Source organism: Equus quagga, chromosome 20, assembly GCF_021613505.1.
Source record: "Equus quagga isolate Etosha38 chromosome 20, UCLA_HA_Equagga_1.0, whole genome shotgun sequence".
Classification (NCBI taxonomy): Eukaryota; Metazoa; Chordata; class Mammalia; order Perissodactyla; family Equidae; genus Equus; species Equus quagga.
In genome coordinates, this window is record NC_060286.1 from 18,785,668 (window position 1) to 18,809,097 (window position 23,430).

The following is a 23,430-nucleotide window of genomic DNA, read 5'->3' on the forward strand; positions in this document are numbered from 1 at the left end:
GGGATTCCCTGGGCCTGCCGGTGGGCAAGTATTTGTTGTGCATGGTTTCAAGGTGCCTAGTGTTAAAAGTAGACACAGCCCTGACTTCAAGGAGCTCACAGTTTCTCCTGGGGTCAAGTAAACAGGTAACAATGGAAACATGCAGAGAAACTAGAGAGTCATTTCCTTATTGACAAGGGCGGGAAGTTAATGCTCTTCAAACTTTCTGCTTTCATCTCACTCTTCCTGTCTCCCCAGTGTCTCCCCCACAGTTCCCTCCTGGAGTGGTTTGGACACAACACCCTGGGAGCCTCTTGATTTAGATCCTCTCCAGGGGGACACAGAAGTGGCCCCAGTTATCTCTGGAGGGAGTGGGTAAGTGGAGCAATCTTGATAATAAAATCCAATTAACAATTTACAGACCAGAGTAAGAGTGAGTTGTTTGCCATGGATTCAGTTCGACACAATGTGCAATTACTGTGCTTACAGGACATTGTACGAGGTCTTAGCGGGAGTGGAGAGTGGTACAAAAATGAACAAGAAAACTCTTGCCTCTAAAGAGCATGTCCTCCATGCATTTCTAGTAATAGTTGGTTTACAAAACTTCAAGCATGGGCCAGCCCCATGGCCAAGTGATTAACTTCATGCGCTCTGCTTCAGTGGTCCAGGGTTTCGCTGGTTCAGGTCCTGGGCGCGGACCTAGCACTGCTCATCAAGCCACGCTGAGGCAGTGTCCCACATGCCACAACTAGAAGTACCCACAACTAAAATATACAACTATATACTGGCGGGCTTTGGGGAGAGGAAGGAAAATTAAATTTAAAAAAACCCCTTCAAGTATATAGAATCCTTTGGAATATAGGACTTTGAGGTATTTGTGGTGGTCCATGGTTAAGATTCAGTGCTCTCACCGCCACGGCCCAGGTTCATTTCCTGGTCAGGGAACCACGACACCTGTCCTTTGGTTGTCATTCTGTGGCAGCTGCTTGCTGCTGTGACGCTGAAAGCTATGCCACCGGTATTTCAAATACCAGCAGGGTCACCCATGGTGGACAGGTTTCAGTGGAGCTTCCAGACTAAGGCATACTCGGAAGAAGGACCTGGCCACCCATTTCTGAAAAAATTGGCCATGAAAATCCTATGAACAGCAGAGGAGCATTGTCTGATACAGAACTGGAAGGTAAGAAGATGGCACAAAAAGAGCAGCGTTCTACTCCGCTGTACACAGGGTGCTAGGAGTCAGAATGGATTCAGCAGCACTAACAACAAACTTTGTGGTATTAATCCTTCTCAGACTCTTTCACCGAACTACCACTAAAGCCATTAACGTCTTAAAAATCTCGTGAGTTTTTATGATCATATGAAATTTATATTCTACTCTGTATCAGTATTAGTTTTCATATAATGATCCTCCTCTCCCCCAAAGCCACACTCTTCCAAGTCTAGTTAGAACTCTGAAGCAGTGGGAAAATGGGACAGTTATCCTGTCTTTTGTACCCTGGCACATTATCTTGCTTCTGAGGGACACAAGTACCCCCTGAGAATCAGGGTAACAGACACTCAATATCTATCTATCAATTCTCCCTCCTTCCCAGGCCATCTCCCAGATCTGACCTTGCCAGGTGGCTCCAGTCGCTCCAGATTTCCTATGTTGGCCCTCTACTCCTCAAGCCAGGAGCCCCCTAGTTCTGGGACATCTTGCCCCGGCTTACCTTCTTTTGGTGCCTCTCTCAGGGGAGGCTCCCTGTTCTGTTCTGGCCCTTGTTTTTCTATTTGGTATTATTTTTGGTTTTGGACACACAACCATTTAGGCCTAAGGCAAATAGTGCCAAAAAAGTCATTACTCATTCCATTAATTAATTCATTCAAAAAATATTTATTGGCCACCTGCTCCTCAGACTAAGAGCTGTGCTAGACACTGGGAATACAGTGATGAGCAAAACAGAAATGTTTTCTATCCCAATGGTGGTTACCAGTTCCTGGGAGAGAGAGACATTAATCAAACAATCCTACCAGCGTGTAATTCTGAATTGTGCCATGAGGGGAGGCAACAGGGACTCGATATAGCAAAGGATTTGATCTGTTCTAGGGGAGGTGGTCAGGGAAGGCTTCCCTGAGGAAGAGACATTTCAGCAGAAATGTGGAGGATAAGTAGGAGTTAACTAAATGAAAGTGAACCAGGTGAGGGGGGGCATTCCAGGTGGAGAGAACAGCATGTGTAAGAGTCCCGTGGCTAGGGGAAGGGAGCACAGCCAACTTGAGGAACCGAAAGGAGACCAATGTGGCTGGAGGATAGACAGAGAAGGGAGAAGTGGGTCAGATGGGCTGGGTAGGTGGGGCCAGAATTCTAAATCCAAGTAGATAATTTTAGTTGGGTATATATATTCTGGGTGCATAGTCAGGACATAAACTGAATATGCTTACTTATTCCAGAGTAAGTTAAGGAGGAGGAACTTTAGGTAAAAATAAATTAACCAAGACCAGCGGTTCAGGAGGAGGTAAATTCACTACAATAAATGTTCTAAAAAAATCTCAGAAGACCAAGGGCAGGGACATGTTTGTTGAATGAATGAAAGAAGGATAATTGAGGGATGGATGAATGAAGATCTAGTACAGTATTAGACATCTCCATTTCCAGCCACACTCCCAGCTGAAGCCCCTGGCCTGGCCCTGCCTCTTCCAGAGCACAGTGCCCACTGCGCTTTTCCTTCTGGTTGCCATGGCATTCTGTACATGTGACTGTCACGGCATTGTCCCACTGTATCGCAATGAGTAATTTGTTGCTTGCCTCTCCCACTAGACTCTGAGCTCCTTGAAGGCAGGGACCTTGCCTTACTCATTTTTTCAGCCCCAGGGCCCAGCACAGTGCCTGGCACAAAATAGGTGCTCAGGAAGTGTTGGCTGTCCCGCCCATATAAATTCCACTAGACTGCACGGTGATGGGGATGACAGAAGCGAGCAGTGGCCTAAGCCTTCTATGCCCTCGGGACTGACAGCAAACATTCCTGGAGAGCCAAGTGCATTAGACATCTCTTTTGTGGCCAAATCCTAAACTTGTTTTTATAGTGATCAAATCCAGGACCTTGTTTTTCTTGTGATTTTTCTGTGGGTATGTCCAGCTCACCAAGTCAACAGGAACTAAACAGGAAAATCCAAAGGATAAATTGCCAATATTCTCCATTTGCCTATGATGTTAATTTTCTGAATATGAACAGCCTTCGTATCCCCAAGCTACATGTGCACACCCATTGTTTCCTTTTGTCCATACAACACCTCGATGAGGTATTTAACTAAAAGAGGGGAAGTGATTCATCTGAGGTCACAGGGCAAGTCAGGCCTAGAGGCTTTTACTTCTGCACTCATTCCACTGCCTCGCTCCCCTCCCCAGTGCTCTCCCTGTTACCCACCTCGCAAGGAGATGGTTCACAGCAGCCACAGTCAGGGAGATGCTCCGGAGAGCTCTTTGGGCCTTGCTCTGCTGAGCCAAGCACTGGCAAGCTCTGGTGGGAAGCCGAGAGAGGCCTGCCATGGGCTGCAGAGACTCAGCGTACCCGAGGGGCAGAGAGTTGGGTAAGCTGGGTCCGCTTTCTCTCACCCTCTCAGATGCAAGCCGATACAACGTGCAGCTCCAGAGCCATCATCCTGACCCAGACAGGAGCAGCCAGGAGCTGTTGGGAGGCTTGCCCAACTGAACTGGACAGACAGCAGCCAGGATGGGAGCGGGAGCCATTTCCTCCTGAGCCCAGGGCCCGGGAGCCTACAAGCTGGTGTTGTCAATGAGTCCTGGACACAGATGACAGCTGGCTTCTACAAGATGTGAGCCAGAGACCTGCTCTAGAACTACCCCCCAGCCAGGATGGGGAACTATGTGGCCTTCTTCAGGAGAATGAAACCAAATCAAAGGTTACTCTTTCCCTCTTTGGAGACCGAGGCTACTATACGGTTAAGTGGTCAGATTCAAAACCAAAAGAATCATGACGTTCCTCCATATCAAAAAAACTCACTACATAATTGCTGAGTGCTGAGTTCTAGGCATTCGCTTAAAGATGAAAGGCAGTCTCTATTCTCAAGATGTTTACAGCCTAGTAGGAAGGTAAGCTGACACGCAAAAATTACACGTGAAAAAGAATGTGCTGAGTGTCACAAAAAGAGGATCAGAATCTGCCTTAATGGAGGCAAACCACAGGGAGGGCAACAGGGAGCCCATCAATCTTGAATGGCACCTGGAATTAAATTTGGAAGACAAATCCATGGCAAATGCCTATGATTCTAGGCCACTGAGCAGTTTCCATGGCTGCAACCTTCGCTTATCTAGGAGGATAATAATAATCAGGCGCTTATTAGAGTTAGGCATCGCACTGAACAGTTTGCAGACACCACCTCAGGTCATCACGAGAACCGCCCCGAGATGGGCATTCTTATCATCCTATTTTACAGCTGAGGACATTGAGGTCTTAAGAGTAAGTTAAATAACTTATCCAAAGTGCATCAACTAGAAAGCGTTGGAGGTGGGATATAAACCCAGCTTGTTTTTAAAACTTAAATGTTTAGAAGTCTATAAACAACTACTGTGTTCCCAAAGTGAAAACCTCCCCACAGATGCTAGGAAATGCTCAACTGTCCTGTGGAGCAGCCTAGATCCTGGGAGGCAACTGTCTCTCTGGTGCCAGGCTCCTAGACTCTAAAGTTCCCTGGGATTGGCTGAGACCAACAACTCCAGGCACGAGAAGTCACGATCAGGAGAGAAAATGAAGACCACACACCTCAGAAGTGTAGAGAATCAGATGAAAGTCCCCTGGGCCAAACATATCTGAGATGGTCTCTAAATCAAATGTCTTGGCCTTAGACTCAATCCTAAGCCCCTCTGGACTCCAGGATTTTCCATGCTCTCACAGGGACGATTAGTCTGTGTCCGCTTGCCCGTGGCACTCAAACTTCCCTTCAGCATCTCAATGAATCACAAGCTGTTAGTTCTGACAGAGAATTTAGACATTATCTAGCCCAATCCCTTCAACTTATACATTACATATTAACAGTAGTTAATGGCAGAGCCACTAGGACATTTTTTCTTTGCTTCAGTAAAAGGTCATCTTACTACTAAACACTGATGTGAGTTATTTCCCTCGATTGCAAAACTCAGAAAAGAATCTTTTTTTTTTTTTTTTTTTTTGGTGACAAAGATTGTCCCTGAGCTAACATCTGTGGCAAACTTCCTCTGTTTTGTATGTGGGCCACCCCACAGTGTGACTTGATGAGTGGTGCTTAGGTCCGCACCCAGGATCTGAACCCATGAACCCCGGGCTGCTGAAACAGATTGCACGAACTTAACCACTACACCACTGGGCTGGCCCCTCAGAAAAGAATCTTACAACTGTTGTGTGCATCCATTGAGAGTCTCTGTCAAACCTCGTCTTTAATACTTTGCTCCATCTGCAATACTGCCTTTTGTGGTAGAGGCATGCGGGTGGGTAGAGGATAGGGCAGAGCAATACAATTCTCTAACACAGAGTAGAGACTGCTGTTGCTGGCCTGCCTCCTGCTTCCTCACCTGGAACCCCCAGCATCTCTGCCATGTTCAAGGCCAGCAGCCATCCATTTTGTCTGCCAGGCTCCTTATCAGCCTGACCCACTGGCAATCAGAGCTAAGCTGATCCTGTGACCTGCTGGCTGCTTATCTGGGACACATGATGAATGGAGAACAGCCTGCCGTGCAGAGAGGAACCAAGACTTTCCCTTTCAGAGCCCCTGCAGATGAGGGTAGCAGCACGGACGTGCTAGGTCTGCCCCAGGACCTTACTTCCCATTTGGGACGGCAAACATCTGTGCTCTGTGGCTACCGCAGAGAACAGGCGGGAACGCCTGCAGAAAGTGGAAGAAGTCACTGCCCTTCTTCTGCCCTAGTCATAAGCAGCTAGCCAGGCCCGCTCACCCACATCACTCACCTCTTCTAGGACCCCAAACCACCTGTGGAGCCCACCTCCTAGGCTCCACCCCCCACCCTCCCCTCCACTCATTTTTAGGAACCAAATCCCTGGTTTGGAGAGCATGGTAGGTTCCTATAGCAATGGGCCTTTTAGATGTTTCCATGGCAACCAACACCCAGACCATTTAGTTGCTAGTCAACTGACAGCTGTAAGTGAATAGGGTTCAGTCTGGAATCTGAGGGATAGGCTGGGGGATTCGCTTCATAGAAAAAGACACAATCACCCAAAATGACTCAACTCCTCTAAAGACTCTTTTAGGCAACATCTGTGGAGGTCCAGCGCCACTTTCACCTCAGGTCACACAACACTGTCCCTCCCATTCCCAGCACACGCGCGCGTGTGCACACACACATCCCTCAACTGGAGATCCCAGGCCTTTACGTCCCCCAACCTCTATTTCTGACTTAAGCACCATTTGTTTTTTGGGTTATCTGACGTGAAGGGCTAATTTCAGATCATCTTCCCCTTGCTCAGACCTCACCTATGCCAAGCCACCCTTCCTACATCTGTGGGTGTCCTCAGAGAACAGACTGTTTTATTAACCTTTGCAAAACGTAATTAAGATCAATCTGTTTCTTTTAAAAAATCAACTAAGGTTTCAAAACCAAACATACAGGATTGAAGGTTACTCCATGCTTCCTGCTTTTTATTAGCCTGAAGATCTGACTAAATGCCAGGCCTCCCCTCTAATACTCTCCCAAATTGGAGATACTAGGTATTGGGTTCCCTTTGTCCTGGAACCAGAGGTCCCCCTCACATTTTTTTAACGACTGGACTTTGGGGTTTTTCTACCCTGGAATTCATGCAGGAGGAGCCGTGTCCAAGCCTCTAAGGCTTGCTCGGTGGCCTAGAAAAGTATGACAGCGTCACTGGCAAGAGCATGACCTTTCTTATATAGCCTAAGATTCAGTGCTTCTCAATGTTTTAACGACTCGGGGGCATGTTGGGAACCGTCTGTACAGAAGAAGACCTTTCAAACTAATCCCCCCACGGGAGCCGTATCCAGCTCACCGCAGCAGGCTCCACGCGCCTCGTGATGGCTGGTAAACAGTCATAAGCTGCTGCGTTACCCTTCTGCTCTGACTGAAGGGTACACACTAGCTGAACTGCTTTCCTTCTGTCTTCTTTTAACACATGAGGGCAGGACTGTGAAGTGCAGGGCAGGTAGCTCAATGACATGAGGAGTCTTCTGGGAATAGGGAGAGAGAAGACACACATGAGAACTGAGCTTTTCCAGGCACCTCGAAAAGTTCCGTGCACAGTCTCATTTTTCTGAGGTGACATATCACACTCAGATTGAATTTTGATTTTCCTGCTAGTATCTCTAGATGAGGAACAATATCTGTCTCCTAGAATAGCTAATATTTCCTGATTGTGTACTATGTGCCAGGGGTCATTCTAGTTTTACAAGCATCCTCTCATTTAATCCTCACAGTCCTACTGTTATTCTCCCTATTTAAATAGATAAGGAAACGGAAGCACAGAGAGGTTAAAGAATTTAAAGATTGCACTGGTAGTCTTCTTAAGTGATGAAGCCAGGACCTGACTCCCAGGAGTCTGAAGCCAGAGACCACAGCAGTCAACCGAGATACCTAGGGTCCAGCATGGTGAGACAAGAGGGGGCTGTCCCTCTACATGCAATGTGATAGGTTACACAAAACATCTTAGCTAAAGAGTCCAGAGATTGACTGGCTCCTGGAATTAACTAGTAAATTTGGCTGTTGATAACTTTATTCCCGATCTATGGCTGTCCCCTGGTGGTTTTCTTGGGAAACTCATGAGCCCAAGAAATCCAAGGGTTTGTGAAAATGGGGGGATGAAAATAACTGGACCAAATGACTCATTTGTTGCATAAACACCCCAACCCAAAACAGATGGCTTTCCAAGGTCCATGTTATTTAATTCACTTGTGAATAGGGTTGTAATCCCTGTGACAGCTAAAAGCTGATTGATGGTACATTGATTAAAACAGGCAGCAGGGACCAGCCCAGTGGCACAGCAGTTAAGTGTGCACTTACTGCTTTGGCGGCCCGGGTTCACCAGTTTGGATCCTGGGAGAGGACCTATGCACCGCTTATCAAGCCATGCTGTGGCAGGCATCCCACATATAAAGTAGAGGAAGATGGGCCCGGATGTTAGCTCAGGGCCAGTCTTCCTCAGCAAAAAGAGAAGGATTGGCAGCAGATGTTAGCTCAGGGCTAATCTTCCTCAAAAAATAAATAAATAAATAAAACAGGCAGCAAAATATATGCCCCACATTTATACATGGACTTCAAAAGCAGGCACTTCCAAGATTTAATTAACTTAGCTATTACTTGCTACAACTTCACATTTCATTTTTAAGCTTCTGGGCTTTCCTCATGGCAGGTTCCCAAAGATTACCATGCTTCATATCAACTTGTAACCTTACTCACTGCCCCCTCCCCAATTCAGTTCCCTCAACCTTTCAGATCTTGTTACTATTCAGCCTTTCACTGCTTCTTTCAAGCACTCTTGGGGGTATAAAATTGTGCAAAATAAAGGGAAACAAGAAGGTCCTTTTATGTAAAATAGATAGGTAATGTCTAACTGGGCAGAAAGAGGAGAAAAGGCAGTTTCTGAAAGAGCCACGTCTCTACTGCACTCCGGGCCCATAGGACTGGGGTCTGCCTTCCACGGATCTGAGAGAGCACACTCTATCTGCAAGAAGCAGGTGACCACAGCCTACATGCAGAAGACAACACTGCCAAGATTTTATTTATTCAAAGGGCCATTTCCAGGTGCATAAAGAGACCACAAGTTAACGTTGTTAAAAAAAAAAAAAATCAAACATCTGCTAATCAAGTGCTGAGTTTAATGAAAACCATCTAAGACAGAAAAGGAGACATGAGATAACCACAGCGAACCAGGCAGCCAGAGTTGAGTTTCTGCCACAGAACACCGCCCCTCGACTGAAACGCTGGATACCTCCGGAGGGCGTCACCACGGCTGAAGCAGGGAGCTGGAGGTGCTGTCCAGTCAGCAGGACCGTTGGCCAGATGCACTGAACTCAAGGAGGCACGTGGAGATGACGGACTTACAGGTGCAACATCCCAGCTAGAAGGACACGGTTTGGGATCTGTTCTCTGCCGCAAGGGCCAATAACCCTCGGGCAAGTTATCCACTATCCCTAAGCAGCCTCATTTGGGTCCTGTCTGGCTGGACCCTTCTTATTCCAACAGCAAAAAACACTCAAGACAATGAAAACAAGCCCTATAGTCTCACTCTCTCCTTTCCTTCAACCCTTTTGCAGAGGTATCACAAGGGCGACAGTTCTGAGCTCTCAGGAGACAGGGTCGTAGATGCTTTTGGAGTTTGAGAGGCATAAAACAGTATCTAGAAATTCCTTTCATCTTATGGCACTTGGTTTGGGCCTGATTCCTCCTCGCGTCCCTCCACCCGTGCTCTCTCACCCCCAGAGGGACATACTGCAGCAAACAGCTCTAGCCTTCAATCTGCACTGGGATTTCCCAGCAGAAGAGACTTTGGCCTTTGTCATCCTGAAGTTCCCACTTCACCACCAGTTTTATCTGGAGAAAGAGAAAAACAATAGGGAAAAACTCTTGACATCCTTTAAGCACAGACGCCCTACATTAAAGTCTCTTTAGAATGTTCTTTAATTACTTGCTATTTCTAGAAAATAAACGGCCAGACTGCTCCTGGGTTCTATTTGATTTCCTTTCAAGAATGCAGCTTTTTCTTCATGGAAAAAAGTAATCCCTTTACTTACCCCATTCTTATCAAGATTCATATCTTTTTGTATTTTTGGGTTTTTTGGTGAGGAAGATTGGCCCCGAGTTAACATCCGTGCCAGTCTTCCTCTGTTTTGTATGTGGGTGGTGCCATGGCATGGCTCAGGCGTGGAGTAGGTCCGCACCCAGGATCTGAACCCGTGAAACCGGGCTGCTGAAGCCGAGCACATGGAATTTTAACCACTCGGCCACAGGGCTGGCCCCCAAGATTCATATCTTTAATATAGGCCCATTCCAGCAGGCTCTATCTCACAAGTGTTTGTAGAAAAAGAAGTAGGTATAGCAGGGTCAGTGAGAGGTGAAGGAGGAGGGGTGTGGAGGGGAGAAAGAATGGAAAAAGCTACCTCCCAGCTGTGGAGCTAACAAACTACCGCTCTCTTATCAAGAGATTATTGGAGAAACCAGGATTTTCTGATGACAATGCTATGACAACTTGAAATCTTGAACTCTTGCTAAAATCTTTTAACATTGCACAAGTTTTGGAGTCACAAGACCCGGCTCTAAATCTGGGCTGTAGTAGTTCTTAGTGGCGTGGACTCTGTTCATATTGCATGACATGAAGGCTCAAATTTCTTCATCTGTAAAATAGGGATGACATCACCTCTACAAAGAGATTCGTGAGAATCCAGTAGCATACTGTATATAAAAATGGCACCATTAGAAACAGGCTAACCATTAGGCTACAGACAAGAACAAAGAGGCACAATGAAAAACATCTGCCCTACCTCATGATTCCCACACTCAAACTTATCTCCTTTCCCTTAGGCTTTTGCTGCTTCATCACAGAGATGAAGGACTCCTACTCCAATCTTTTCCTCCTGCCCCCTCTCCTCAGATTTCCTTTTTTTTCCCAAGGAAGATTGGCCCTGAGCTAACATCTGTTGCCGAGCTTCCTCTTTTCTTCTTTTTTTCTCCCCAAGGCCCCAGTACGTAGTTGTGTACCCTAGTTGTAAGTCCTTCTAGTTCTTCTATGTGGGATGCCGCCACAGCATGGCTTGATGAGCAGTGTGTAGGTCTGCACCCAGGATGCGAACTGGCGAACCCTGGGCCGCTGAAGTGGAGCATGCGAATTCAACCACTATGCCACCAGGCCAGCCCCCAGATTTCTAATCTAGTCACAAGGCCTCCAGTGTCCTTGATAATGTCACTTACAGAGGGGTATTCACTCTTCACTGGCAGTTTATTCACGTAGTTATAGGACTTGTCTTTTTGGATGGGGCAGCTGATTCCACTCTTACAACCATCAGGCTCAGGGATGGGAAAAGGAACGGGGACACCCAACACGATGCCATGCACCACAGCTTTGCTACTTTGAGACTGAGTATCTGCGAGAAAAAACAGAGAGTCAGAGAGTAAAGGAAACAGCCTATTTCCCAACTCTTAAACACAAAATTCAGATATATTCTTAAGCAACAGCACTGCTATGACAGCAGATCATAAAGTCGCTACCCTTTAATTCCTAGGGTCTATGTCTGTTTGTAGTTATGCTTAGCACCTCTGTGAATGTTACAGAGCAAGCATTCACTCCAAAACTTGAAAAATTACTGAATTATGCAAATAAGAAGTAATCAGTGGGGGTTTCTTCTTTGCTCTTCACACCACCTTGCTCTTCATTGCCTTTCACAGTTTCTCAAGAGAATCAGAGACACCTGGATAAATAACCTTATCCAACAAGGCAACTCATCTTTGGCAGTAAACTTTCTGTTTACTATTTACATCAGCTCTGTCAAAGTGTATTGTACATCTTAAAGAGTTTTAGGAGACTGGCCTCTGAATTCTCAAATAACCCGCCCAAAGTATTCTATTAGCAATCAAGAATAAAATGCAAGGCTATGTGAAAAGAGGGAATAAGGCATCTCCACAGAAATGCCATGGGCTGTAACAGTAGTGAAAGAGGTAACCCTTTAGAAACTGGGTAAGATTAGACAGAGCTACAGTCCCCGCTAACCTCCACTCTCCATCTCACAAGATGGGCAGAAAGAATAAATATAATAAAATGAAGGCAACCAGAGTCACAAGTTGTTAGCTTATTCTGGAGATTCAGAGTATTGACTGTTTCTTTCTGGCTAGGTGCCGGCCCGGTGGCGCAGCGGTTAAGTTCGCACATTTCACTCCAGCAGCCCAGGGTTTGCTGGTTCGGATCCCGGGTGCGGACCTCTGTACCACTTGTCAAGCCGTGCTGTGGCAGGCGTCCCACATATAAAAAAAAAGTAGAGGAAGATAGGCACGGATGTTAGCTAAGGGCCAGGCTTCCTCAGCAAAAAGAGGAGGATTGGTGACAGATGTTAGCTCAGGGCTAATCTTCCAAAAAAAAAAACAAAAACAAATCCAAGTGTTTCTGTCTGGGTTGGGGGTTATTTTTGCTTAGAAGGTACTTTTTTGTTTGGAACAATAGGGGAGTCAGGGTATCATCCAGGAGAAAAACAACTCTAGTACTTAGAGCTGTCTTTAGGCTTAAGAAAAAGAGATGACAGAAACTCTGAGATTTCTTTTTTTTTTAATTGATTAATTTTTTTTTGAGAAAGATTAGCCCTAAGCTAACATCTGCTGCCAATCTTCCCCTTTTTGTTGAGGAAGACTGGCCCTGAGCTAATATCCGTGCCTATCTTCCTCTACTTTATATGTGGGACGCCTGCCACAGCATGGCTTGCCAAGCGGTGCCATGTCTGCACCTGGGATCCGAACTGGCAAACCCCAGGCCACCGAAGCGGAACACGTGAACTTAACCACTGCACCACCGGGCCAGCCCTGAGATTTCTTATTGGATTGCCTAATCTAGTTCCATGGGATAGAAAATGAGGGAAAGATTCAAGGTAGATGCCCTTTCTAGAAATAAAGACTTTGCATTTGTCTAGATCCTGGGGAATCTGAAGGTGATGAACGTAGTATGAGAAAGCAAGAAGTTCCAATAATATTTCTTCAAGTTGAGGAAGATAGCTCAGATTTCTTGAGTGTTTCATGGGTCCCCAATGGGTTCCCTAGAGCTTACAGAAACTAAGTATTAATTGCTCCTGTATGTTCAGGCAAAACACAGACTTAATAGCTGGAAGGCAAATTAAATAACATTTTAGAGGAGTTCCAAAGTCTATAGAATTGGGGTCTGTACTAACACCCTGCAGTCCGTAGCGAAACAGAGTTGACATTCCCATAAAAGCCTGCTGTGTAAAATGGACCAAAATAGGACAGAGGGAAATCAACTTGTCTTCTCTAGCCTGTGAACACATGGAAATCTCCCTGTTTGCTTAAAGGGAGTCTGGCAGCTATGGACTCAGGGGAATAGACATATGTGCACCCAGCATGAGAAAGGTGTCTAAGGGGGTAGCGAATCCTAGCTTTGCACAAGTTGGAAGGGAGGTCACAGATTTCCTGACTGCAATTCCCTCCTCCGCATTCCCATGCTCATGCCAATACTTGGGACTGATGTTATGCTTTAAGATGAATTTGAAGGTAAAGCCACATTTACTCACTACTGGTGAAGGTGACATTGACACTGTAAGACTGTCCTTTGTGCAACTGGCAGGGCTGGGTGCTGCATGGGTTCACATTCACTTCCTTTACAACTCCGACCTGAGAACCTACAAAAGAAAAAAGGAATTGGAACAGGAGGGAAAATAAACCACCTCGGCTGCCTCCTACCTAATGGGAAGGTGCTCTGCTCTCCCAATGAGGGTGAGCTCATTCTCCTCTAGCTGTGTCTCCAGGACACTGTTCATGTTTGATAGGTGAAGGGAAATTAAGGAAATTATTAAGTACACATACATAGCCAACCCTCCCTGTTCTACATCCTGGGAGGGCAATGCCCGGGAAAACCATCCCCGTCCCTCCTTCCAGGATTTTAAAGCAGCACATATACTGCTCAAGTCTCTGTGCTACTGTTGCCATTTGGAATCTTGAGACTGGCTGCTCCCAAACTGCTCTCCCCCTCCATCTTTCACTTCTGCCCTGGTGTCTCTCCAAATCAGTGGTCTCCACACTTCGCATACTCCTACTGATGAGAACAATTTTAAGCACGCATCTGCGATATACAGATGTACAGTGTGCTCTGGAAACCTGTGTTCTTCAAAATAAGTGTCTTTAAGGCAGGGTGTGTGTCTTTTTTAAAAAAAATTCAGTCTAAACAAGGAAAAAAGTGCCGTTTGTTCACAAAAGAGATGCTTGATCAAAAAAAAGTTAAGTACAAATCTTTTAAAATCCCATTACCTCATCCAGGCCCCTGAAAGCGGACAGGTGAATGGGAGAGGATGCAAGCAAACCGCCTGCTGACACTGCCTTTAACAGGGGAAGCTAAGCTCTGCCATTTGGCCAACATTGCTGCAAGGGAGACGCTGGGACCTGATGCCCGGGCTTGAAATCTCACTGACTCTGTTACTTACTGTGTAACCTCAAGGCAAGATACTTCACCTCTCTGGGGCTAATGAGAGTACCTCCTTCAGAGGGTAGGTGAGCTAACACACACAGAGCTCTTAGATAAGTGTTTGGAACAGACTAATGCTACGTAAGTGTTCACTATTATCATCACGTTGGGATTCAGTCCATGAATTTAATCTAGAATAGCTGCCCGTGGGTGGGTTAGCAAGTTCCCTTTTGACACAAAAGGTGGGCCTCTCACTCCAAATATACTCTGTGGGTAGAAATTATGGATCCAGCGGATATAATGGACTCTTTCTGTCTCAAAAGTCGAATGCACAAAGACAGCAAACTGCAGGGTGAGAGCGCATTATCTGCTTCGCAGTCAGCAGGCAGCTCAGTCCGGCAGGAAATGCACTGAGAAGCTCACGTAGAGGCACGTTGCTTTCTCAGCCGGGGCCTGCTCCTGGGTGGAACAGTTTCATTATATTGACAAACGCTGCTCCAGCTAGGTCTGTAAATAATACCCTGCAGTCCCTTATCCCCTGGCTTGCTTCTCCACCATAGCAAAGTCCTCAAACTATACGCGCAAGAACCTCTTCTCTAAGCACTCTCTTCCACTCCGTCCTATCTTCTGTGGACATCTGGGACTTCAATCAACAACCTGTTGGAAATTAGTGCTTATGCTAAAGCTTTCAACGTCCAGCCTCTGCCTGCTTCTTGCAAGGCTGGGTCACATGACTGAGCAGGAACTCAGTAAACGGTAGTACTTGTAGCTCCTTCATCCAGTTTTTTGCTGACAAGAGGTTCTTGGACTTTCAACGTCGATGGAACAAACCCCTCAGTTCTAACTTGAAAAATTACAAAACTAGTTTGCTTGCCCCATTTCTCACTTGAGGAAATGCCACTCCAGGGGAAAGGAGGCATAGAGTGGAACTCAAAAGCCTTTTGATGTGGGTCCCAGGCTTTTACCTTGTATTGCCCAATTCAAAAGTGAAGTGACAATCTGTAACTGAAACCTTCCCTTAAGAAGTTCTTGCCATAAAGTGTATACCGCCTTTTTTCCAAATGAGTAGAACAGTGTCTGGATTTAGTTTCCTTAGTTGTTTTATTTTTAAATGTTAATGTTACAGTTGAAACCCAAAGTGGCTCACCAACACCCACTAGCTTCCTACCGTTTGCTAGCTGTGAAAACTTGGGCAAGTTACTCTGTGTCTGCTTCCTCATCTGTAAAATGGACTGTGAGGATTGAATGAGTCATTAAGGTTAACACAGTGTGTTCATCCAAGTGTCGGCCACTAAGTTCAATGGAGAAAAAGGCAGTAATTTGAGGTGATGATAGCTCCTTTCAAGTGCCAGTCTCCTAGTTCAGTGGAACAGCATTCGTTACATATTAACAGGCCAAGAGTCTTTATTCCTGAACCAGTCCTGTCCCATAGCCCCCAACTTTGCTTTTGCCTCAACATGAATTTTGACGACATAGCAGAGAGAGCATTTATTCCCTCATTTACTTTTTCCAACAAATATTTATTGAGCAGTTCCTATTACCTGGGCACTGGATATAAAAGAGCAAACTTATTCTGGTTCCTATTCTGCTGTATGGCTTTGGGTAAGTCACCTAATATCTCTGGAATTCCATGATTGACTATATGCTCCAAGTTTCCTTCCAGCTCACAAATTTTATAAACTCAGTTTCACGCCCCTTTCATTTATCATTACACCTCTCCACCTTAGAAAAGTCCTGCTCGAACAATTAATTCTATAGACTTGACTAATGGAATTCACAGTTTCTACCCTTCCCCCCACCCCTTGTATTTCCCAACAAAGATTCTAATCACAGCGACAAGAGTGGGTTATGTGTCACAAACTGTGACTAGGAACACGAGTTTTGTAGGCAGGAAAAACTAAGAACCACAAAATTCCATAGCCCAAAGAAAGCGCTAACGGAATAAATCATGAAAAGGGGAATTTAGTTTTGACTTGTCAGCAAAAGGGAAATGAAAAGGAAACGCAAATGGAGTGGGGAGTGAAAAGTCACCCAAGATAGAAGACAGAAACAAAAAGAAGTTCTGCTTCCCACCGCTCACCCCCAGCGCTGCACAAGGACCCTCGGTTGTCTGCCTTACAAACTTCAGGAAACTTCAGCAAAAGCCCCACCTCGGGGACAGTCCACGGACCCCAAACACGCATTCCAAGGAAAGACAAAGTTGCGAGGGGTCGGGTTTCACCGAATCCCCCACCCTAGCCCACTCCAGCCCACTCCACCACGGGTCCGAGGCTGAACCCGGCCCCCCGCGGGACCCGCCCGACCCAGCCCGCGTGTCTCAGCGCGCGGTGCCGGCGGGGGCTGCCGCCGAGGGCGCGGGAACTTGGACTGGCCCGAGACTCACCGCAGTCCTTGAAATGCACCGGGTTGGCCAGGGCGGAGGCGCCCAGCGCCAGGAGCAGGAACGCGGCGGCCAAGGAACGCATCGCAGCTGAGCAGGCTCCAAACGCGAGGAAGGAAGCCGCGGCCGCCGCGGTCACAAGATAGACTAGCTGGGGCGGGCTCGGGGAGGAGCCCGGTCAGCAGACCCGGCACCAGCGACCAAGGCCGAGGCCCGCCAGCGCCCCGCCCCTCCCCCGGCTCCAGGGAGCCGAGCTCGGCTCGGCCCGGCCCAGACGCCCACTATCCCCGCCCATCTTCTCCGCTCGGCTACCCGCTGGGCTGGGATCCAACTCCGCCCCTCCCCGCCCCTGTCGCCGGCGCTCCGCCTGGGCTTCGTTGGTGCGTCCCTGCTGCCGCAATGCACTTCTAGCCAATCAAATCTCTTCTCCTCCAGCGCCACCCAATAGGCGCGCTCGAAGGCGGGGTCTCCGTGGGTCCCGCCTCCCGGGGCCCTGGTGGAGAAGGGGATTGGGGGGACGCGAGGGGCGGGGCTTGGGGAAGAAAATGGCGGCCACCTGGCGGTTATCCCTAACGGCCGCGGCGCTGAGAGCGGTCGCCCCCTGGCCAAGGGGCAGGTACCAAGCCTAGAAAGGCTTCTGGGAGGGGTGTTAGGTTCTGCGCCGCGAGAAGTAAGGGGAAACTAAGGCCGGCGGGGGAGGTGGGGCTTTGGTGTGAGGCTGTCCAGGTGGAGGTCGTCAGGTCAGGCAAGGCTGTCCGGCTGGAGGTCGCCAGGCAACCCTCTGCCCCCGGGCTCATTCTCGTCCCTTGCTCAGCAGGCTCCTCGCGGCCTCCCGCGGACCTCAGGCGCTTCGGGAAGCGTCGTCCTCCAGCCCCGAGGCGGACGAAGGGCAGATCCACCTCACCGAGAGCTGCGTCCAGGTAGGAGGTCGGACGCGGGGGGCCGGTGCCCTGGAGAGGGCCGGGAGTGCGGGGCCTCTCCTCGGCCCACCCTTCTTCCTCCCCTTTCCCAGCATTCTTGATCCCCTTTCCTGCATTTCAGAGGCTTCTGGAAATCACCGAAGGGTCAGAATTCCTCAGGCTGGAGGTGGAGGGAGGTGGATGTTCCGGATTCCAATACAAATTTTCACTGGATACAGTTATCAACCCCGACGACAGGCAAGAAGGAAGGGGTGGGTCGTCAGAAAATGTGCGGGAAGTGTCTCCAGTGTAAGGTGCACTTTTATTCCAGATTTAAAAGGTCTGCTAAGGATGCTTACCACATCCTTCTTACATAGTGGAGTACTGTGAAGATTTGTTGTCTTGATTCAAAATAACTAAGTTATAGGAGGAAATTTGGCCTGTCTAGGTCCGTAGGGTAGTTGGTGGAGAGCCAGGCTGGACTAGATTCCAGACCTAAATCTCGAGATTTCCCAGTATTCATTTGGTTGACTCTTTTGCGTAAAAGAAAATCAGCACCTGTTAGCGGTAATAAGAGATGCTTCCTCTGTATTTCCGTAAACAGAGAATGTGCATCTCTGGGCTCAGAGGATGTCATATTTTTGGCGTCTGTGATATTCATTAATGCCTTCCTCCTGTCGTTTCAGGGTATTTGAACAGGGTGGGGCAAGAGTGGTGGTGGACTCTGATAGCTTGGCCTTCGTGAAGGGGGCCCAGGTGGACTTCAGCCAAGAACTGATCCGAAGCTCATTTCAAGTGTTGAACAATCCTCAAGCGCAGCAAGGCTGCTCCTGTGGGTCATCCTTCTCTGTCAAACTTTGATGCGATGACTAGGGACCCAGAGCCTGCTACCGTTTGTACCAGTTTGAGGAACCTGGGATTAGTACAATTCTAGAGGTTTCCTTCCAATCATGTTCCTCTCTCAAGGTTATGTCCCTCAATCCAGGAGTGTTTTACCACCGTTGTTTTCAGAATATGAAGCTTTTACTCTTAATTTCTCCTACACAAGTCTAAGGCCAAGCCTCTAGATGCTGTTACCTAAGATTTAATAATTGGTTGAAACCCAGTATATTCTGTCAAGCCTCCAAGGTTCCAAAATTTGGAATTACTTCTCTGACCTTCAGAGCTGCTTGTACATATGTGTAAAGCTATGGATAAAAGCTTCATTTTAGAGAAAGTCATTATGTACTTCTGTTTTGCATCAGGATCACAGATTGGGTAACTTAAACACTGGTTACTAGGCCAGAGAGGATGAGAAAGGCCAATGAAATGTTTTCTTCACCTTACTCTTCCTGAATGTGCTAGTTGACTTATCCTTATTTTCTATGCAGACTAAGTCCTTTTACCCTCCTTAAAAAGAGATTTTGCTACATTTTAACTGTTAGAACCTATTCTTCATGAATATTTTTGTGGGTTATATATTGATTTGGTGATTTTAAAACTCATACTGAGCACAAGTATAATAGCTTTAGTTGCTCAATAAACCATAACATTGCAGAGTCCCTTCAAATGCGTATATGTAAGTACCTACTGTTAATAGAATTGGAATTTTGTGTTTAGAAAGGGTGGATTTGAGAAAAATCACCTTACTTTGTGGGGAAACCTGAAATGGTAAAAAGAAGTCTCTGTTGGAGGGAGCTGATGTAGAAATTTTAAGACTGCAGGACATAGGGAAATGATAGCATCCAGGGAACAGTGGGTGGTTTGCTTGGAATAAACAGAATAGTAAAACGGGTTTCTGATCTTTTGCAGACCCTTTCTGACCAGATGCCTTCTTCCTGGCAGGCCATAACAGCCAGCAGATGTTTTCACAAATTTTGCTCACTGCAAATTCATTTAGGAAAACTACACTCTTCCAGTATCAATTGGGAGATTTTTTTGCCTCTCCATTACTTTCGAGGGGAGGTTATCAAGGCCCTGTTTGCTGCAGAATTGGTTTTATCTAACATGTGCAAGCTAGTGAGTACCTGGGGCAGCATGCCCCACCTCTGCTTTAGCAAAACATGAGCATGCAAGAACCAAAGGCAAGGGAGCCCTGAATCTGCTGTATGTTGTTGGTCAAGGCCAGATCTTGTGGAATCACACTCTTCAGCTTTGTGATTGATGGTGACTAGTGACATATAAACTATCTGTGGCCCACCCACCCTGAGTTTCTCTGTGTGGGCGTGTTGACTGATTACAAGGGATTAGGAGAAAACAGGATCATAAGTAAGAGATTAGGAAGGACTACTAAAGTGGTTGTCCAAGAAGATAGTCTTCCTTCTCTAGCTTTCTTCTGAGAGTTGAGTTCTATTTTGGTCTTTTGTTACAAAGCACCCGAGTGCAGGTTGACATTTGGCAGGAGCATCCTATACAGAGAAGTGGGCAGCATTGGTCGTCATGGTGTAGCCATCACTTGAACTCTGGACCTGAGCTGATGTCATGCAATAAGCAGGGCCTGACACTGTCCGCTGCAACATTATTATGGTTTTGCATGTTCGTCTCAAAGGCAGGCACCTCCTCTGCTTTCCTGGGTATCTGGCATTGATGTTTATGATTGCTCTTTTAAAATCCCTGTTTGCCATTTCTCCATAGAAGTGCCCCAGGGCTGCTTAAGGGAAGTTTGCTTTAGAAGTTTTAAAATAATTATTGTCTGGCTTTCATTGTAAAATATAGTCAAATATATAAAGAGAGGGAACATTTAAGTAGTCTATGGCCAGCAGCTGTATTTAAAAATATTTTATTTTTTTGAATAGGTAATACACATGGTACAAAACACAGAGACACAAAAGGGGATACAGTGAAAAGTCTCCCAATCCTCTACCCATCCACCCTGTCACCTTCCCCACAAACCACCATTGTTTAAGAATTTACCCCACAGGCATAATCCCGTAGATATAATGTGAAATAACATATGCACAAGAATATTCATTATAGCGTTATTTATAATAGCAAAAGATAGGAAACCATGGAAATGTCCATTAACAGGGGGACTGATTAAATAAGTTATGATTTATCCATTGGATGGAATGGTATACAGTTATAAAATAGAATGAGACAGCTCTCGATGTGCCAGTATGTATTAAGTGAAAAAAGCAAAGTGCAGAACAGCATGGATCATATGCTATTTGTGTTTTTAATACAAGGAACTATGTGTATATACATGAAATGTTTCTGGAAGAGTGGGCAGGAAGGCGAGGGTTGGGAGGAGGGGCAGTGCCAGCAGGGTATATGGAGGAATGGTAAGTTCTCTGCAATAAGGGTGTAAGGTGGAGTGGCAAGGATGAGGTTAGCGGATATCCAATTCTCCTTTCTTGAGACAAATAGCAGCATATGTTGCACTTTGTTATACAACCTCCCTTTGTACCTCAATCTGTTTTGGCTATCTTATCAAGGCATTTAGAGCCGCTGTTTTTTTCCTTCTTTTTAGGGCTCCATAGCAATTAATTGTTTCTAATCTTTTGCTATTACAGATAACACTATAATAAATAACCTCATACATATGTCATTTCACACTTAGTGAGAATATATCTGAAGGTTAAATTCCTAGAAGTGGAATTACTGATTCAAAGAGTAAGTGCTTTTGTGATTTTGAAAGACATTGTTATATTATCCTCTTCAGAAGTTGTATCAATTTATACTCCTGTCAGCCTATGTATGAGTGCCTTTCTCCAGAAGCTTGCCAACTAGGAGCCTTAACAAACTTTTTGATCTTTGCCAATCTGACAATTTTTTAAAAGTGTCTCAGTGTGGTTTTAACTTGCATTTCTTTTTATTATGAATGAAGTCAGAATATTTTCCTGTGTTTAAGAAGTATATATTTTTGTCTGCTGAAAACACCTCAACTTGTATAGTGACCTAGAGCAAATTATTTAAGCTTTGTCAATTTCTTCATCTGTAAATTAGGAATAAACATAGTAAGTAGGATTGTTGGATGATTAAATGAAATTTGTGTACAGCACTCAACACGGTGCCTGGCACGTAGCAAGCATTCAATAAGTTATGATGTGACGGCTGACAATCAGAGCAGCAGTAGAACAGGACTGATTAAGTTAAGAAAATAGCATTCATCTGCATGTCTTCTGGCACAGAGCCGTGTTCATTTACATTGCCATTCCTCAGAGAAATGCAAAGTCAGAGCTTCCCTTCTCTCAGCAGAGTAAAGAACCTTTTCCCATTTGGACCCAATCATAGGCTATTGGCAGAGCTGGCAAGGGGGTGGGCACGGCCTCATCTCTAATATTTAGACTTAGGCAACATGGTAAGAAATTTGGTTTAAGATGAAATAAAAACAAAAACAGAAGAACCCAGATGTACATTTCTTTATTCCACCGTGGTTCTAAACTCCCAGCTAGCCCAGGTTGGAGAGGGTCTCTACTTGTAAACTCAGAGGGATGCCAGCCATCCTTTTTATGAAGGGGGAGAAGGCAGAGGCTTCTGAGTAGAGAGAAGAAACAACGTGGGCAATCTGGCTTCCCCTAAACAAGACTACACTGTATTTCACAAGCTAGAAAATAGACCTCTTTATTTTTAGCACATCAAACTGGTGTCCACAAAAGGAGAGCCCAGGAGAGATTTGTTTCCTGTAAGAAGCGGTATGTGTTTAAAACAGGTCTTCGGAGATGGGCGCCTTGCCTTGTGGCAGCCCATGCTGTGGTGCACAGGAGCTATCGCTGAGTGGATTTTGAATGGTTATTTACCTGAAGCTACTGAATATTTTCTTCAGACTTGCATAAAACCCTGGCTCCCCTTTCTTGTCAACTCCACGTATTTTTCATATTGCCCTCTTGCTGCTTTCTCAGGCTCCTTGCCCCCCCTTCATTTGTGTCTCTTACACTCAGCAAGCTAGTAGCAGTCTTGCTTCTCTGAGATGAGGGGATCTTCTGCCTCTCCCTGGGGCCACAGAACTGGCTACAGGATGGGCAAAATCTGGCTCAGACCAGAATGGCTGAGTGGCGGTGATGGTTCTTGGGAGGTGGCATTGGAGTCACTGCCCAAACTTCCTCCAATCCTTTTTCACTCCATAGATTCTGAAGGACCATCCAAGGGCAGATGTAGCCTCTAACCCAGTTGTGGAATCATCAGGATGACACGTGGATCATGGCTGGAAAAGGGTGTCTGCAATGTGAGGCTGGAGGACCTTGCATGTTTGCATAGCTTGAGGGGGTGGATGAGGGCCATCCTTTGGTAAGCATCCCATGGCAAGGCCAGGAGAGATGGCAGACTGGGCCTCATGGCCAGTGGCTGAAGCATTAAAGCATTTGGTGGTGTTTGAGCCAAGCAAGGGCATGGCAGCGTGGTGGCAATGACAGAAGCTCACAGCCAGAGGCTAAGCTGGAAGATGAATAGCAGGCAAGGCTGGCCAGGAGCTGGCTGCAGGGGCCTGCCTGATGTCTTCATGGTGACTTCCCAGCTAGGAAAGCTTCCTCAAGGGCCCCGCCTGTGGCTAGGGCCATTTCCAGGTAGCTGCCCACAGTGATCCCTCACTGCTACTCCTTGGCGATGCAGTGTGGGGGGCCTGCCTCAGCCACATAACCTGGGGAGCAGTGGCAGCGGTAGGAGCCCTCCGTGTTCTCACAGTGACCATGGACACAGAGCGCAGCAGGCCCGTTCAAGTCATCACACTCATTCACATCTAAGAGGAAGGGAAGGAGGAGAGAGCTGTAGGAACATAAGTGCCTCTTGCCTGCTACCTCTGCCCCTCTGTTCACGAAGCCCTGGCCCCCGCCCTGCAGTGGAATCCTAGCTATAAGTGCTAGAGGCAGAGGTCACAGCCCCCAAATAAGCAACTCAAGAACACAAAGCAGGTGGTAGTGAGCCCACACTGTGCCCAGGAGAGTGAGCATGCTCTCTTGTCCCTGCTTCTAAGAACCTCCATGGAAAGGGCTATCTAAATACAGCCTTAGACCTTTGGAGCTTTCTTACCACCAAGCCTGGCACCAGACAGCCCCACTAGGGGGCAGCAGTGGATTTTCCAGTTATCCTAAGTTCAGTGGGTATCCCTAAGTGAGCAGTGGGCCAGTCTGACTTTTCCACATGGAGCCAT

The 23,430-nt window shown here is 46.6% G+C and overlaps 3 protein-coding genes across 11 annotated transcripts in view; 1 reads left to right on the forward strand and 2 right to left on the reverse strand.

Annotated features, from left to right (window-relative positions):
- Positions 1-8,776: 8,776 nt before the first annotated feature.
- Positions 8,777-16,687, reverse strand: NPC2 (NPC intracellular cholesterol transporter 2). 2 transcript variants are annotated; one of them, XM_046647810.1, is made up of 5 exons: positions 16,471-16,687; positions 13,201-13,308; positions 10,886-11,058; positions 9,395-9,511; positions 8,777-9,038 (listed from the first exon to the last, which is right to left on the reverse strand). In XM_046647810.1, exons 1-4 carry the CDS (start codon positions 16,550-16,552, stop codon positions 9,425-9,427), a joined length of 450 nt encoding a protein of 149 aa, XP_046503766.1. In that variant the 5' UTR covers positions 16,553-16,687; the 3' UTR covers positions 8,777-9,038; positions 9,395-9,424. The 2 variants fall into 2 exon arrangements, with proteins under 2 accessions (XP_046503766.1, XP_046503765.1); XM_046647809.1 differs by having other exon boundaries at positions 9,411-9,511; positions 16,471-16,686.
- A 316-nt stretch (positions 16,688-17,003) lies between these two features.
- ISCA2 (iron-sulfur cluster assembly 2) lies at positions 17,004-21,345 on the forward strand. Of its 3 annotated transcripts, XM_046647554.1 has the most exons (5): positions 17,009-17,083; positions 17,282-17,387; positions 17,509-17,624; positions 18,053-18,198; positions 19,158-21,345. In XM_046647554.1, exons 1-5 carry the CDS (start codon positions 17,013-17,015, stop codon positions 19,166-19,168), a joined length of 450 nt encoding a protein of 149 aa, XP_046503510.1. In that variant the 5' UTR covers positions 17,009-17,012; the 3' UTR covers positions 19,169-21,345. The 3 variants fall into 3 exon arrangements, with proteins under 3 accessions (XP_046503509.1, XP_046503510.1, XP_046503508.1); XM_046647553.1 differs by lacking the exon at positions 19,158-21,345 and having other exon boundaries at positions 17,004-17,083; positions 17,285-17,387; positions 18,053-19,140; XM_046647552.1 differs by lacking the exon at positions 19,158-21,345 and having other exon boundaries at positions 18,053-19,140.
- Positions 20,109-23,430, reverse strand: part of LTBP2 (latent transforming growth factor beta binding protein 2) — a 100,390-nt gene continuing 97,068 nt past the window's right edge. For 5 of the 6 annotated variants that reach the window (XM_046647546.1, XM_046647548.1, XM_046647545.1 and 2 more), the window contains one exon: positions 20,109-23,019. In XM_046647546.1, the coding sequence (XP_046503502.1) occupies positions 22,874-23,019 (146 nt within the window). In that variant the 3' untranslated portion in view covers positions 20,109-22,873. The remainder of the gene's footprint in view (positions 23,020-23,430) is intronic. The other variant, XR_006886327.1, reaches the window with a different exon arrangement.

Bases quoted from the DNA above. Each gene is read 5' to 3' on its own strand.
- NPC2 (XM_046647810.1), bottom strand. From the start codon at position 16,552: ATGCGTTCCTTGGCCGCCGCGTTCCTGCTCCTGGCGCTGGGCGCCTCC. The intron at 13,309-16,470 runs GTGAGTCTCGGG...TTTCTTTTGTAG, and splicing joins GGTGCATTTCAAGGACTGCG to GTTCTCAGGTCGGAGTTGTA. The intron at 11,059-13,200 runs GTGAGTAAATGT...TTTTTCTCGCAG, and splicing joins CAATGTCACCTTCACCAGTA to ATACTCAGTCTCAAAGTAGC.
- ISCA2 (XM_046647552.1), top strand. From the start codon at position 17,013: ATGGCGGCCACCTGGCGGTTATCCCTAACGGCCGCGGCGCTGAGAGCG. The intron at 17,084-17,281 runs GTACCAAGCCTA...TCCCTTGCTCAG, and splicing joins GCCCCCTGGCCAAGGGGCAG to CAGGCTCCTCGCGGCCTCCC. The intron at 17,625-18,052 runs GCAAGAAGGAAG...CTGTCGTTTCAG, and splicing joins GTTATCAACCCCGACGACAG to GGTATTTGAACAGGGTGGGG.